The sequence below is a fragment of the Sapajus apella genome, unplaced genomic scaffold, assembly GCF_009761245.1.
Source record: "Sapajus apella isolate SASKATOON/1434 unplaced genomic scaffold, GSC_monkey_1.0 scaffold32, whole genome shotgun sequence".
NCBI lineage: Eukaryota > Metazoa > Chordata > Mammalia > Primates > Cebidae > Sapajus > Sapajus apella.
This window is the reverse complement of record NW_022436972.1, coordinates 16,559,793-16,573,302: the sequence shown is the minus strand read 5'-3', so window position 1 is coordinate 16,573,302 and position 13,510 is coordinate 16,559,793. Positions and strand designations below refer to the sequence as shown.

The 13,510-nt window shown below is 43.8% G+C and overlaps 2 protein-coding genes across 5 annotated transcripts in view; both read right to left on the bottom strand.

Annotated features, from left to right (window-relative positions):
- Nucleotides 1–13,510, bottom strand: part of RCBTB1 (RCC1 and BTB domain containing protein 1) — a 146,415-nt gene that overhangs the window by 112,567 nt on the left and 20,338 nt on the right. The gene's annotated exons all lie outside the window — the stretch shown is intronic.
- The window catches only part of EBPL (EBP like), a 30,271-nt gene continuing 20,693 nt past the window's right edge, over nucleotides 3,933–13,510 (bottom strand). Inside the window, exons 2-4 of one of the 4 annotated variants that reach the window (XM_032294598.1) lie at nucleotides 12,123–12,192; nucleotides 6,474–6,612; nucleotides 3,933–4,600 (exon numbers count right to left, since the gene is read on the bottom strand). In XM_032294598.1, coding sequence (XP_032150489.1) covers nucleotides 4,360–4,600; nucleotides 6,474–6,612; nucleotides 12,123–12,192 — 450 coding nt within the window. In that variant the 3' untranslated portion in view covers nucleotides 3,933–4,359. Of the gene's footprint in view, nucleotides 4,601–6,473; nucleotides 6,613–7,752; nucleotides 7,915–12,122; nucleotides 12,193–13,510 lie in introns of those variants that run through there. The other 3 variants (XR_004273923.1, XM_032294599.1, XR_004273924.1) reach the window with 3 other exon arrangements.

Here is a 13,510-nt window from a genome sequence, read left to right as displayed (position 1 = left end):
AAAAAAAAAAAAAAAGAGAAGAGAAAAAGAAATCCCAACTGTTTATCAAGTAGCTGGGGATATTGAAGAGGGAAACAATATTGAGGCAGTGTCTAGTTTGTTGCATCTAAGATGCGGTCAAGCCTAAGATGTACTGTACTTCGGTAAGAAAAAAATGGCAGGGTGTGGTGGCTCACACCTGTAATTCCACACTTTGGGAGGCTGAGGCGGGCAGATTGCTTGAGCCCAGGAGTTTGAGACCAGCTTCAATATGGCAAAACCCAGTCTTTTTTTAAAAAACAAAAACAAAAACCAAAAATACAAAAATTAGCTGGGTGTGATGGTGTGCACCTGTGGTCCCAGCAACTCTGGAGGATGAGGTGGGAGGATCACCTGAACCTGGGAGGTGGAGGTTGCAGTGAACCAAGATCAGGCCACTGCACTTCAGCCTGGGCAACAAAGTGAGACCCTGTCTCAAAAGAAAAAGAAAAAGCCACTGCCAACTATGACACATAAACTGTAAAATGCATCCTAATTTAAAAAATGTTAAAATGTGGGAATAATACCACCTTAGGATCAACAAACTACAGCATTCCCTCGGTCCACTTGCTCCCACCTCTCTGTGTCAGGGCGTGACAGGATTCTACTCACAGTGCCTATGGCTCCTTAACTGCTACACAGGACACTAACCCTCCTCCCAGCTCACTTAATTGTGAAGCCATTTAGATATGTCCTTACTTGGCAGCAGAATGGATCTGTACTCCAAGTTCCTGTCAGAGTCTAATCCCCATTTCTCTCCCATTCAATACTCAGCAAAAACTCAATGGAGAGAAATCATGCTTGCAGTACTGCCGGCAGGATCGGCAGCCCATCCATTTTGCTCTACTCTGTTTACCCTTGGATTGAGCCAGATCAGCAGAGAGCAAAGTGCTGGGACCATGCTGGGTAATCCCTCATGGGAAGGCCGCCACAGATGCTCCTGCTAGCGCACGGCTGGCTCACACCAGGGAGGCCGTTAGAAACAGCCCGAGTTGTCCTGAATCTGCTGTCAAGGACACAGCAATGGGTCTTGATGAGGACCACCGGAGACATTTTTCAGGTCTTCATACCAGAAATTTAAAAACAAAACAAAACAAAAAACTTTTAAAAATGGAGGATATTATCACTACTTGTTACATACATGCAGCACATTTTTTCATGTATCCCATAAATGTGCACAAAATTAAATAGGAAGGTGTTTTTCTTAATGCAGTTCTTATGATCATAAAAGTTGTGCATGGATGATGTATTAGTCCATCTTCACATTGCTACACAGAACTACCTGATACTGGGTAATTTGTAAGAAAAGAGGTTTAATTGGTTCACAGTTCCGCAGGCTGTATAGGAAGCATGGAGAAAGCTCTTAGGAAAACTTACAATCATGGCAGAGGGCAAAGGGGAAGCCGGGACGTCCTACATGGCTGGAACAAGAGGAAGACAGCGAAGGGGACGGTGCTACACACTTTACAACAGATCTTGTGAGAACTCTATCTCGGGACAGCACTGGGGGACGGTGCCAAACCATGAGAGACCACCCTCATGATCCAGCTGCCTCCCGCCAGGCCCATCCTCCAACAATGGGAATTATAATTCAACATGGGACCTGGGTGGGGATACAGAGCCAAACCATATCAGGTGATGCAAAACTCACTTCCTCACAAAGGTTTCTGACTATGGTTAAAACACATCAGTCTGAGTTTAGCCCACGGGGAAGAAAAGAATACCTACTGATAATGAACCACGAAATCTGACTGAATACATTATCAAATAAAATGATATTATGAACAAAAATAAAATAAAATATACCCTGAGCAACACAGTGAGACCTTGTTTCTATTAAAAATTTAAAAATTAGCTGGATGTGGTCCATGTCTATAGTCCCAGCTGCTTGAGAGGTTGAGGTGGGAAGATCACTTGAGTTTGAGAGGTCAAGGCTGCAGTGAGCCATGATCCTGCCACTCCACTCCAGTGATGGAGACCCTGTCTCAAAATAAATAAACAGAAGTATAACAAATAGACAGAAAAGTACACAATTTATAAATGTGCAGCAAAATGAATTAGCACAAATTATAACTACCCTAAGTGAAAAAAACAGAGCCTTACTAGGATCTCAGAAGCTCCTTGTGACTTCTCCCTATCACTGCACCCATCTTGTCCCCCAAAGGCAATTTCCATCTGGATTTCTTGATTTTTCATTTTTGTTTTTTGTAGAGACAACATGTCATTATATTGCCTAGGCTGGCCTTGAACTCCTGGACTCAAGCAATCCTCCCACCTCACCCTCCCCAAAGTGCTGAGATTACAGGCATGAGCCATTGTGCCCGGCCATCCTGATTTCTAACACCATCGATTAGTTTTATCTGTTTTTAAACTTTACATGAATAGAATCACAGAATACAGATTCTTTTGGTCTGGCTCCTTTTGCTCCTCATTATGTCTGCGAAATTCCTCCATGCTGTTATGCGTAGCAGAAAGTTGTTTGTTTTCTTTTTTCTTTTGAGACAGGGTCTTGCTCTGTCTTCCCGGCTGGACTACAGTGGTGCAATCACGGCTCACTGTAGCCTTGACTTCAGGAGGCTCACCTCAGCCTCCTGAGTAGCTAGGACTACAAGCACTGCCAAATCTAATTTTTTTTTCATCTGTGGAGTGAGGGTTTCACTATGTTGCTCAAGGCTAGCCTTGAACTACTGGGCTCAAGTGATTCTCCCGCCTTGGTCTTCCAAAGCATTGGGATTGCAGGCATGAACCATCATGCCCAGCTGGTTGTTAGTTTTCATTGCTGTACAGTAATCCATTTATATATATACCATAACTTATTCATTTAGATTGTTCCCAGTCTGGGGCTATTATGAATAATGCTGCCATTTTGGTGCATATATTAAGCATTTCTGGGAGGTACATACCTAGGAGTCAAATTGCTGGGTTACAGGATATAGATGCTTAGCTAAGATCTGGAGATGACTATGGGATGACCACAGAATGGACCACCCCCAAGGGCAGCACTACCAATGAGGCCACTACTAAGGCTACTCAGCGTACCGACCCTTTATTCCTACTGCCCAGCCATGACTGCCTCTTGACACCCAGGGAGTTGGACACTTGGTATACTAATGCCAAACTCTCACGTTTCCATCACCTTACTTGTCTGCACAAAACAGAAAAGAGGGAGAAGGAGAGAGAGTGGGTGTGGGAGTGGTGGGGGGAGAGAGGAAGAGAAAGGGAGAGAGGAAGACAGGAGAGAGAGAGACAGAGAGAAAGAAAGGAAATAGTAGAAAATGGCCTCTATATTTTCACTCTCCAAATCTCAAGTACTTCCGAAAGGTAAAATTAATTTGGCATCTGGGACCTTCTGCATGGTAGGAAGCCAGCCTAGAAGGGAGTGGAACACAGACTGAACTATCAGAGCTACAGCGTCCGCCACAACATACCAACGGCCTGGTCTATGTGCTGGGCAAGGCAGAGATCAGCTCTGTGAGCTGAGAGTTCAGTAAGACAGGCGAGGATTGAACAAGTTAAACTACCCGCTCCTCAGCCACCACAGAACTGCTAAGTCCATTGCCCAAATGAGGGTAATCACGTCTCCCTCTTGGTGCTGAGCGGTAAGTGCCTAATTGGTGCTTTCCTTCTCTCAATTCTGTAGAAGGTTAGGGCATGCATTTTGCATATTTATTTTATACTCATCTTATTATTTCTCACTCTCACTTTCCCTGTGTTCCTATTTCCTGATTTACTTTTTATCATCAAGTATTATGTATTTCTGCAAGGCATCTCCAATCTTCCTCCTTGAAAAAGGACAGACATAAATCAATCATTTGTCTATGTGGGCCCCCGGCGTCTACCCATTTACTCAAGAGGAGTCAGCCCACTCACCAGCTCCTATTATGTTTTGTTGGGTTCACAAATTTTTAACAGTATAAATATAAAAACAGAATCTTTCAATTCATTTCTGGTTTCACACTGGTAACCAAAAAAGGCTAGTGAGAGGATTAAAAGATGAGGGAAGAGCATGTCCTTTGGAATAAAAAATTAATGTAACACTAGAGTATTCTAAGACAATTGGTTTTACTATTGTGGAACAATTAATGCCAGACATAAAATGTATAATTAAGTGTGTTATTATTGTAAGTTTGACTTGTTCTCTTTTCCCCATCTCCCCATTTAATTGGACACCACCACCACAATGAAAACGGGTCGCCTTAAAACCAATTTGAAACAGGTTGTTCAGGAGCAAAAATACAAAAAGAAAGCGTAGACTGGAATGTATTACATTTTGGGCAAACAAAAACATTTGATTCATTCTGGCTCAAAAAGTCAGAGCATAGTGTTTATGGTTTTGAAAATTCACTGAAACTTTTTCACTGAACTGGTTTCTTTCTGATGCATTTTGTTGAGTTCTACCCATGACTGCCAAAGTAGCAGTCCTGGGATCAGAACCCACACACCATTAAAAAAAGACAGGTAAACCCAACAGTAGAGCCAGTTGCTGGTGTTGAGGTTGGGGCTCCTGGTGAGCCACTCTGGGAGGAAGGTCATCCAGCAGCCATACAGCTCACACACGCACAGGGTGATCTGCAGGAAATGCCTGTTGGAGAGAAAGAAGCCCGGGATGAACCACCAACTTGGCACAGCGTGGCATCGTGAGTCGTGACATCTTGGCTGTAATGGCAGCATCAATAGTCTTCGCTACGGAAAACTGCTCTGAAGTTGGGCCTCAGGTGTCGGGGTGGTGCTATTTTGATGGGGGCAAGTCAATCTAATTAATGAAGGCTCAATTCTTTCCTTAGACGAATAACACTGCCCTTTCTAGAAGATTATTCAGAGTTAAATAAGAACCCTCAGGGCTGTATGTACCCTGACCCATTCTTAGGAAAATTTTGTGAGGTCACATCTGACTTAGCACAGAGAGGCCTGACTGTGATCCTCACCAAAAGCCATTATATAAGGGGAGAGTGAATAGTAACCCCTTTCTCAAACAGTGTAGCACAGAAGAAAGGAGATAATGAGGATAAAGGGCCAAGCCCTGGGCAAGTAAATGCTCAACAATGCAAATATTACAAATGTTTCAAATAATAAACACATGAGCACATGTATTAAGTTTGCAACCAAGGTCACGGAGTGAAAAATATGTCAAAGTACCAAGGAAAAATTGAATTTTTATTGCTAACTCTCTAAAATTGGGTGGGGAAGGAAGCTTTAAAGAAGACTTCTTCATTATAAGATGGTGGGAAATTGCATGCAGCTGTGCCTACTTGACATTGTTTTAGGATCATCTCAGGATAGCAATCTATTCACCCCAGGCCACTTTGTCCCTAAGGAAAGAAAAGGAAGGAAGGGAGGAGAGTTTAATAGTCTCTCAGAGCCTGAGTGATAGGATCGATAATTTTTTATCTTTCTTTTTTTTTTTTTTTTTTGAGGGGGAGTCTCGCTGTGTTGCTCAGGCTGGAATGCAGTGGCTCGATCTTGGCTCACTGCAACCTCCACCTCCCAGTTTCAAGCAATTCTCCTGCCTCAGCCTCCCACGTAGCTGGGACTACAGGCACCTGCCACCATACCCGGCTAGCTAATTTTTGTATTTTGAGTAGAGACGGATTTCACCATGTTGGCCAGGCTAGTCTTGAACTTCTGGCCTCATGATCTGCCCACTAGGGCCTCCCAAAGTGTAGGATTACAGGTGTAAGCCACCGCACCCGGCCTCTCTGCACTCTGCCCACCACATACCCTCCACAATCTGCTTCTGAGAAGATTTCTCATTTATCTTGCAAGTCTGACTCCAAATTATGTAAGATAATTTACTTCGTGTCAAGTGAAAAAGGAGTTTTCCTGAGTGATTTGGGGGCGAAAAGATGGACGTTGTTCCCCTTTTATTCTCAAAGTGTCGGCAGCAAATTATCCAAAAGCGTTAGCGCCGTTCTTGCCTCTACAGAGTCTAGGTTGTTACTAAAATAATATTTCTCCTATTTTTTATTCTGAAAAGTCTGAAATGATCCTAAAAGCACTGCCACCCATATCTCATATCAAATAATTTTCATTTCTATTCTGCTTTTTATTTTGGACACAGAGTCTCACTATGTCGCCCAGGTTGGAGTGCCAGTGGTATGATCATGGCTCACTGGAGACTTGACCTCCCAGGCTCAAGTGATCCTCCCACTTCTGTCTCCTGAGTATCTGAGACTACAGGCACATGCCACCACACCTAATTTTTAAAGTTTTGATTCCTTGTAGAGACACAGCCTCACTGTGTTGCCTAAGCTGGTCTCAAACTCCTGGGATCAAGTGATCCTCCCGCCTCAGCCTCCCAAAGTGCTGGGATTACAGGCGTGAGCCACCGCACCCGGCCTCTATTCTACCTTTTATCTAACAAATATATGTGGTCACAACCTACTCCAAAGGTCACTTAAGTGTTGGGAGACCTAATGTTTCCCCTCCTTCCAGCAGGACGGAAGAAGGGCACCTACCGGTAATATTTCTCTTTGACTACGGCATAAATGAGGAACAACGCCAGAGACCCATCCAGGGCGACAGTCAGAATTTCCACAGACACAATGGTTGGATCGAAATAAAGCCATCTCGCATCAGCTCTGCCATATTCCTTCCCTAAAGACAAAATCCATGTTGTTACTCAAATGGCAACCATTTTTATGACAGTCCATGGAAATGACCTTTTTTCCTTTAAGCTGGAGATAAGATGAATAATCGCCACTCTCTCTGGATTCTTCATGATGCCTTAGTGGAAGGCAGGAGAAACCCTGGGACCAACATGCGTTTACTACCTGATACAAGCACTAAGACCAGCAGCAGGTTACATGCGTCCAATCATTCAGTTTCCAACGTGCCTTCACATATGCACCCTCCTCAGCCCCACCCTCTTCAACGTAAGTAGTAGAATTTTAACAGAATTCAATATGGTCAGATTTTGCAAAGACAATCTCCAGTAATGATCTTGATAAATACATTGTAATTCCTTCCTTCAAAATTTCAATATAAATTCTGTAAGTATAATGGAGATGTGGGAAATTTGTTATGAAGGACATGTTTATGAAACGCACATTTATTGGCCGGGTGCGGTGGCTCATGCCTGTAATCCCAGCACTTTGGGAGGCCAAGGTGGGCGGATCACTTGAGGTCAGGAGTTTGAGGCCAGCCCGGCCAACATGGTGAAACCCTGTCTCTACGAAAAATACAAACATTAGCTGGGTATGGTGGCGCATGCCTGTAATCCCAGCTACTTGGGAGGCTGAGGCAAGAAAATCGCTTGAACCCAGAAGGCGGAGGTTGCAGTGAGCCGAGATTGTGCCAGTGCACTCCAGTGGGCAACAGAGCGAGACTCCATCACGACACAACAACAACAACACATTTGTTAATAACAGAAGAGAAACTGGGTGCTGAAGGGACACAGGCAGGGAGGGGAGGAGAGAGCCCGACTGCAGAATGAATCGCAGTGGGCAGAGGAGTGTCTCCACCCACAGGGACAGGGGACTCACAATGGCCCTCACACAGTCTCAGCTGTGTTGCTTGGGGAGCCAGGGTACTATCAGAGATCCTTCCACAGCCATTATCAGAATGGTTTCTTCTAGGGAGAACCATGATTCAGAAAGTGTTTTTAGGGCTGGAATGATGGCCAGGCACTGTGGAGGCCATTAAAAATCATTTAACTACTTTTTTAATTTGTAAAAGTAATACACACTTGTCCTAAGATCTCAAATAATTACAGTGAAAAAAAATGGAAGTCCTCACCTCTTCTCCCCTTTAATACTGTCTTGGATTACTCGGAAAAGGTGTGATGGCCGCAGAGGAGCCCCACGACACGCTAGTGAGCAGCACAGGGCTCATGTCTCATCAAAGCCAGAGGAAGGATCCCTTCAGGCCAGGGAAAAAGGTTTCTAACGAAAGGCTGTCCTGAGAGAAAGGACAGTAAGAGGATTATTTAATGGGATAACACACAAGGCACATGCTGAGGGGGTGTTCTGTGAGAGCCCACTGAGAGTCATCAGCCTGTCCTTAGCCGACAGCAGTCTCCTGTGCCTTTCAGTAACTGTACTAACTGGAAAACAGTGTCATAGTGAAAGGAAAGGTTTCTCCCCTAAATTTGAATACACATACAATAGGTGAAATGTACCAGTTAGTGCAACTAAACCTAATACAATATCACTTAAGTAAAATGTTAGTTCTTTAGGAACAAAAAGATTAATGGGTGTTAAGATATTGACCAAGTTTCTTTTGAGACGGAATCTTACTGTTGCCCAGCCTGGAGTGCAATGGCACAATCTCAGCTCACTGCAACCTCTGCCTCCCAGATTCAAGCGATTCTCCAGCTTCAGCCTCCTGAGCAGCTGGGACTACAGGTACCTGCCACCACACCCAGCTAATATTGATTGATTGATTGAGACGGAGTTTTACTTTATTGCCCAGGATGGAGTGCAATGGCCAGATCTTGGCTTGACGCAATCTCTGCCTCCCAGGTTCAAGCGATTCTCCTGCCTCAGCCTCCTAAGTAACTGGAATTACAGGTATGTGCCACCATGCCCAATTAATTTTGTATTTTTAGTAGAGATGGGGTTTCACCATGTTGGTCAGGCTGGCCTCAAACTCCTGACCTCAGGTGATCTGCCTGCCTTAGCCTCCCAAAGTGCTGGGATTACAGGTTGGAACCGCTGCGCCTGGCATAATTTTTGTATTTTTAGTAGAAATGGGGTTTCACCATGTTGGCTAGGCTGGTCTTGAACTCCTGACCTCAAGTGATCCATCCACCTCAGCCTCCCAAAAAGCTGGGATTACAGGCGTGAGCCACCATGCCCAGACTTCAACAAGTCTTTTTTTTTTTTTAATTTTTAATTTTTATTTTTTTAGCATTTGGAAGGCAATCTTCCAAATTTTTTAGCAATCTCAGGCTCTGAGAATGCAGCCGCAAGTAGGACCACGTTGACCCTTAGTGCCCCACATTCTAGTGAGGCTGAAAATCAGACAGTAAGCGGTGGTTAGAGAATATGAAGACAGGGAAGAAGTGACACTGAAGCCAGACTAGGAACTTCAGGGAAGACTTCCCAGAGGAGGTGTTTTGATCACTGCCTCTCTGTCCTGTTGGTGAGGGATGGATTCCTGCCTGAGGGTTATGGTGATGGCTGAACCTACAACACCCAACACTGGGCAAATGAGAAGGATGGAGATTTATTAGTCATATATACTCATGGCCTAGGGAAGGAGAACATCTTGCCATGCAGGGCCAAATGGGACCTGGGAACAGTGATGGGGCACCAGCCATGGAGGCAAGCCTTGCAGTAACAAGAGGATGGGCTGGGTTGAGCCCTGGTTCCCGAGAGAATGATTGGCTTGTTTGGCTAATTCCACGGGCCGACTGCAGGAACTGGGGCCTGCCACTGAGAGACAGGCAGGCACTGTGCCTGCTCCCTTTGATTGGGAGGGCTGTCTGGTTAGGGAACCTTATATGTGGAAGCAGAGTGGGGAGAGAGACTTGCAGCTTGGCCATTTGAGGCCCCCTGGATCTTACCAGATATAAAACCAAACATAATACTGAATCCTGGCTGGGCTCAGTGTCTCATGCCTGTAATCCCAGCATTTTGAAAGGCTGAGGCGGGTGGATCACTTGAGGTCAGGAGTTCAAGACTAGCTTGGCCAACATGATGAAACCCTGTCTCTATTAAAAATACAAAAATTAGCCAGGTACAGTGGTGCACACCTGTAGTTCCAGCTACTTGGGAGGCTGAGGCAGGAGAATCGCTTGAACCCGGGATGCGAAAGTTGTGGTGAGCCAAGATCATGCCACTGCACTCCAGCCTGGGAGACAGAGCAAGACTCTGTTCTAAAAAAAAAAAAAAAAAAAAAAAAAAAAAAAAAAAAACTAGACATAATACTGAATTCTAATTTCAGGCCTTATACCACAAAAGGAACTTCAAATCTGGGTGGAAAATAAGGTTGTTTCAGGAAGAAGCATGTGCAGAAGTCTGTAGCTGAGAGAACGTAGTGTGTCTGAATCTCCAGACAGTTTAGCACTGCTGACGGTGTGGGAAGGTTAATGCCCGAGAGGAAGGTAGCGGATGGTTAGTTAAGGGGCCCTGGAATCCACCCGTCCCATCAAGCCTCTGGCATCTCCTCTGCTGCTAAACTTTTATCATTTGTTTGCTTATTAAACACTGAAACAATAAAATGGCAAACAGGAGCATTAAAAGCCTGATGATGTGATCATTTCCATGATTCTGTGACTGACAACTGGGCTTCGGTGAGGTTTACAGGGAAGTGATGCAAACTAAGGGTCAGGCTAGATTTCCTCTACCAGAGCCACTGCTGTGTTCTTGACTAGGGCGTAGAGATTAAGAGACGCTGAGTCTTCATGAAGTTTATGGCCGGCCCCGCATCCTGGTGAAGCCAAGGACAGAACACAGGTCATCCTCAGGAGGTCCTGTCCTAGACCCGCAGAATCAGAATCTGCATTTGAGTAAGATTCCCAGGTGATTCTGTGCACTTTGGAGTCTGGGACGTACTACTTGCTTTACATTATCTACTGGATTTTTACTTTCATGAAAATAAAGGACACCTTCATTAAATGAGTTTTTACTGTGTTTTGATTTTAGAGATTGGGTCTTACTGTATTGCCCTGGCTGAACTCAAACTCCTGAGTTCAAACAATCCTCCTGCCTCAGCCTCCAAGGAGGTGGGACTCCAGGCTCACGCCGCTGCATCCAGCTAGTTCTCACTTCTTTAAGGTATGTAATGTAAATGTGAAGAGGATGGAGAAAGACTGTTAGACATTTGCATTTCATGGGATTGAGCCAAATCTGGGCTGTTTGCTTTCTCTCATGCCAGGCAGGGAAACCAGGGAAGGAGGTGTCAGCAGAGTGTCTGGCAAAGGGGAGAAGAGGACACTCAGCAGGGAGGAGCCATGACTCAGGCTGGGGTTTTCAACCTCTGGGCTTCACTAGCAATCCCCAAGCAGAGTTTAATGCAGCCGCTCAAAAGTGCATTGCTGCATTCAGCTGAGCCCCTGGATCTGAAGTAGCTCAACTCTGGTCAATGGGGCTCAGGCTCCTTGGCTAGGACTTGAGGTATCAAAGATGACACACTTTCCTTTGGGAGGTACTGATGAGCCTACTCAATTCTCTAGACGTTTCCTAATGCTAGTGGTAAACAGGAGTCCCACACAGATCTTAACTGGAGAGGATTTCGGAGTCACAAAAGAAATGAGATAAATGACGCAAAGTTTCAGAAGCAAAACCCGAAAGCAGTTATCCTGAGCAAGGCAGTTTTATAAAGTGGCAAAGGTACTTGTTGATATTGACACAGTACATGGGAGGACATCGATGCTAATTGATTGAATATTGGTTGATTGACAATGAGCATGAAGACTTCTGGAAATGATCTACAAGACCACAAATATATATGTACAACAAAAAGAAACGATATTAAAAGTATGGAAAAAGCACCCAGTTTAAATGCCACAAACTCTTCCATTTGCACTCACTACAAACATTTTTTATTTTATGTATTTTTTTTTTTTTTAACAAAACTGGACGGAGAATGATATGAATTGTTTCTTAGAGATGGAGTCTTGCTCTGTTGCCTCGGCTGGAGTGCAGTGGTGCAACTGTGGCTCAATGCAGCCTTAAACTCCTGGGCTCAAAACTTTCCCCCACCTCAGCCTCCTGAGTAGCTGGGACTACAGGTATGCACCACCACGGTGGGCTCATTTAAAAAAAATTTTTAGAGATAGGGTCTTGCTATGTTGCCCAGACTCAAGTATTTTTTAACATACAGCTTACTGAGATGTAATTCACATGCCACACAATCTACATATTTAAATAATTGGTTTTAGTATAGTCACAGGTTTGAATCATCATAATCTAATTTTAGAACATTTCATTACCCCCAAAAAGAAATCCATGCCCATTAACAGTCACTCCTCCTTTTCCCCCAAAACCCCCACCCCTACGCTCATTCCCAGGCAACCAGTAAGCTACAATGTCTCTACAGATTCACGATTCTGAACATTTCATATAAATGACATCATACAATATGTGATAGAAGCATTTGACAGTCACACTTGCAATAAACCTCCTCCAACATTTCAAATGCAAATGTTTTTAATTACTTACATAAAGAAGCTATCAAGCCATCGGAATTTGCAACGTTTCCTACTAAAGACAAGTAGACAAAAGGGCCTTCCTAGAGAGAAGAAACAAAAACACGCTCTAATACAGCATCACAACCACAGGATGGTGCCGCAGACACACGGCATTGCCTGGCTGCGTCCCCCACCCCCTCCAGGGTTCGTATCCTGGCCAGAACCTGCAACATCCACACAACCTTGTGGGATGCGATCCCAGGGCCTGGTTACCCGGACCTTGGAAATGGGTATGTCTCACCCTAATATACAATAAATGTTGCTTTTCAGTGATAGCATTGTTCTTCTGTGGAAAAAGTGAAATTTTTGCATATGAAAAGAGTTTAACTATTGTATTAGAGTAAGCTCTAGATTATTCCATGGATCTTAAGTCTTTGAGAAGAACCTTACAAAAGTTCACTTCTTTTATCTCAAAAAAATCTAAGATCTTAAAGAGAAAGGCAATCAAAAGTTTATACCAGCACTGAGCAATCCTCCCCTCCTCTCCTGTAAAAGGGCAAGTTTAGGAAGATTTAGAACAGTTACAGGCTACATTTAACATTCAGGTAATAAAATATCTGCAATTACATTTTGTATTTTCTCATCGCTGAAATGCTTCTTTGCCTAAGATTTCTAAAACTAAACAGCAAGAAGCCACCAGGATATCTGATTGTCATGTTGCTCCTTTGAACAAATTTTGCTGCTGATCAATGACACTTTTTTTCTCATTCCTTTTAAACAAAACAATCATTTATATGACATTAAACCTGGGTCCTGCCTCCCCAGAGGTTACCACTTTCAATCACATCTCTCTAGAGTTCCTGTGGTGATCTCGTAATATACTTACACTATTTCCTTCGACTGCTAGCCCGAAAAGCTATTGTTCCATTGGTACTACTTCCCCTCCGGTTTCCAGTCCTTCAAGTTTCTGTCATATTATTCTATTACTTACCCAAATTTGTAACTTAAGTAAAAGACTGAAAACCTCAGCTCACTCACTCATCAATGTTGTGCAGCTTCTGGGCTTCTTAACCACGTAAGAACATGACAGCCTCTACCAGGCTACCCATACCCTGTTTCCAACTCTCGGTTTCTGTCCAGTTTGGTTGTGCATTGTTGAGACTGATTACATGTACTTTCTTGTTCTGTAAACATATTTGTTTTCCCTGTTTTATCTGTAACTGGATTTTAAAAGCTGAAAAGCCAGTTAACAGCATTTACAATGTTGTATTATGGAAAGAGCATTCCCTGTAATGGACCACAATTTCTTTCCTTAGGGATCCTGTATCATTTAAGGATAATGCTGCAAATGAAATATATACATATATATATATGTGTGTGTGTATATATATATATACATGTGTGTGTGTGTGTGTGTGT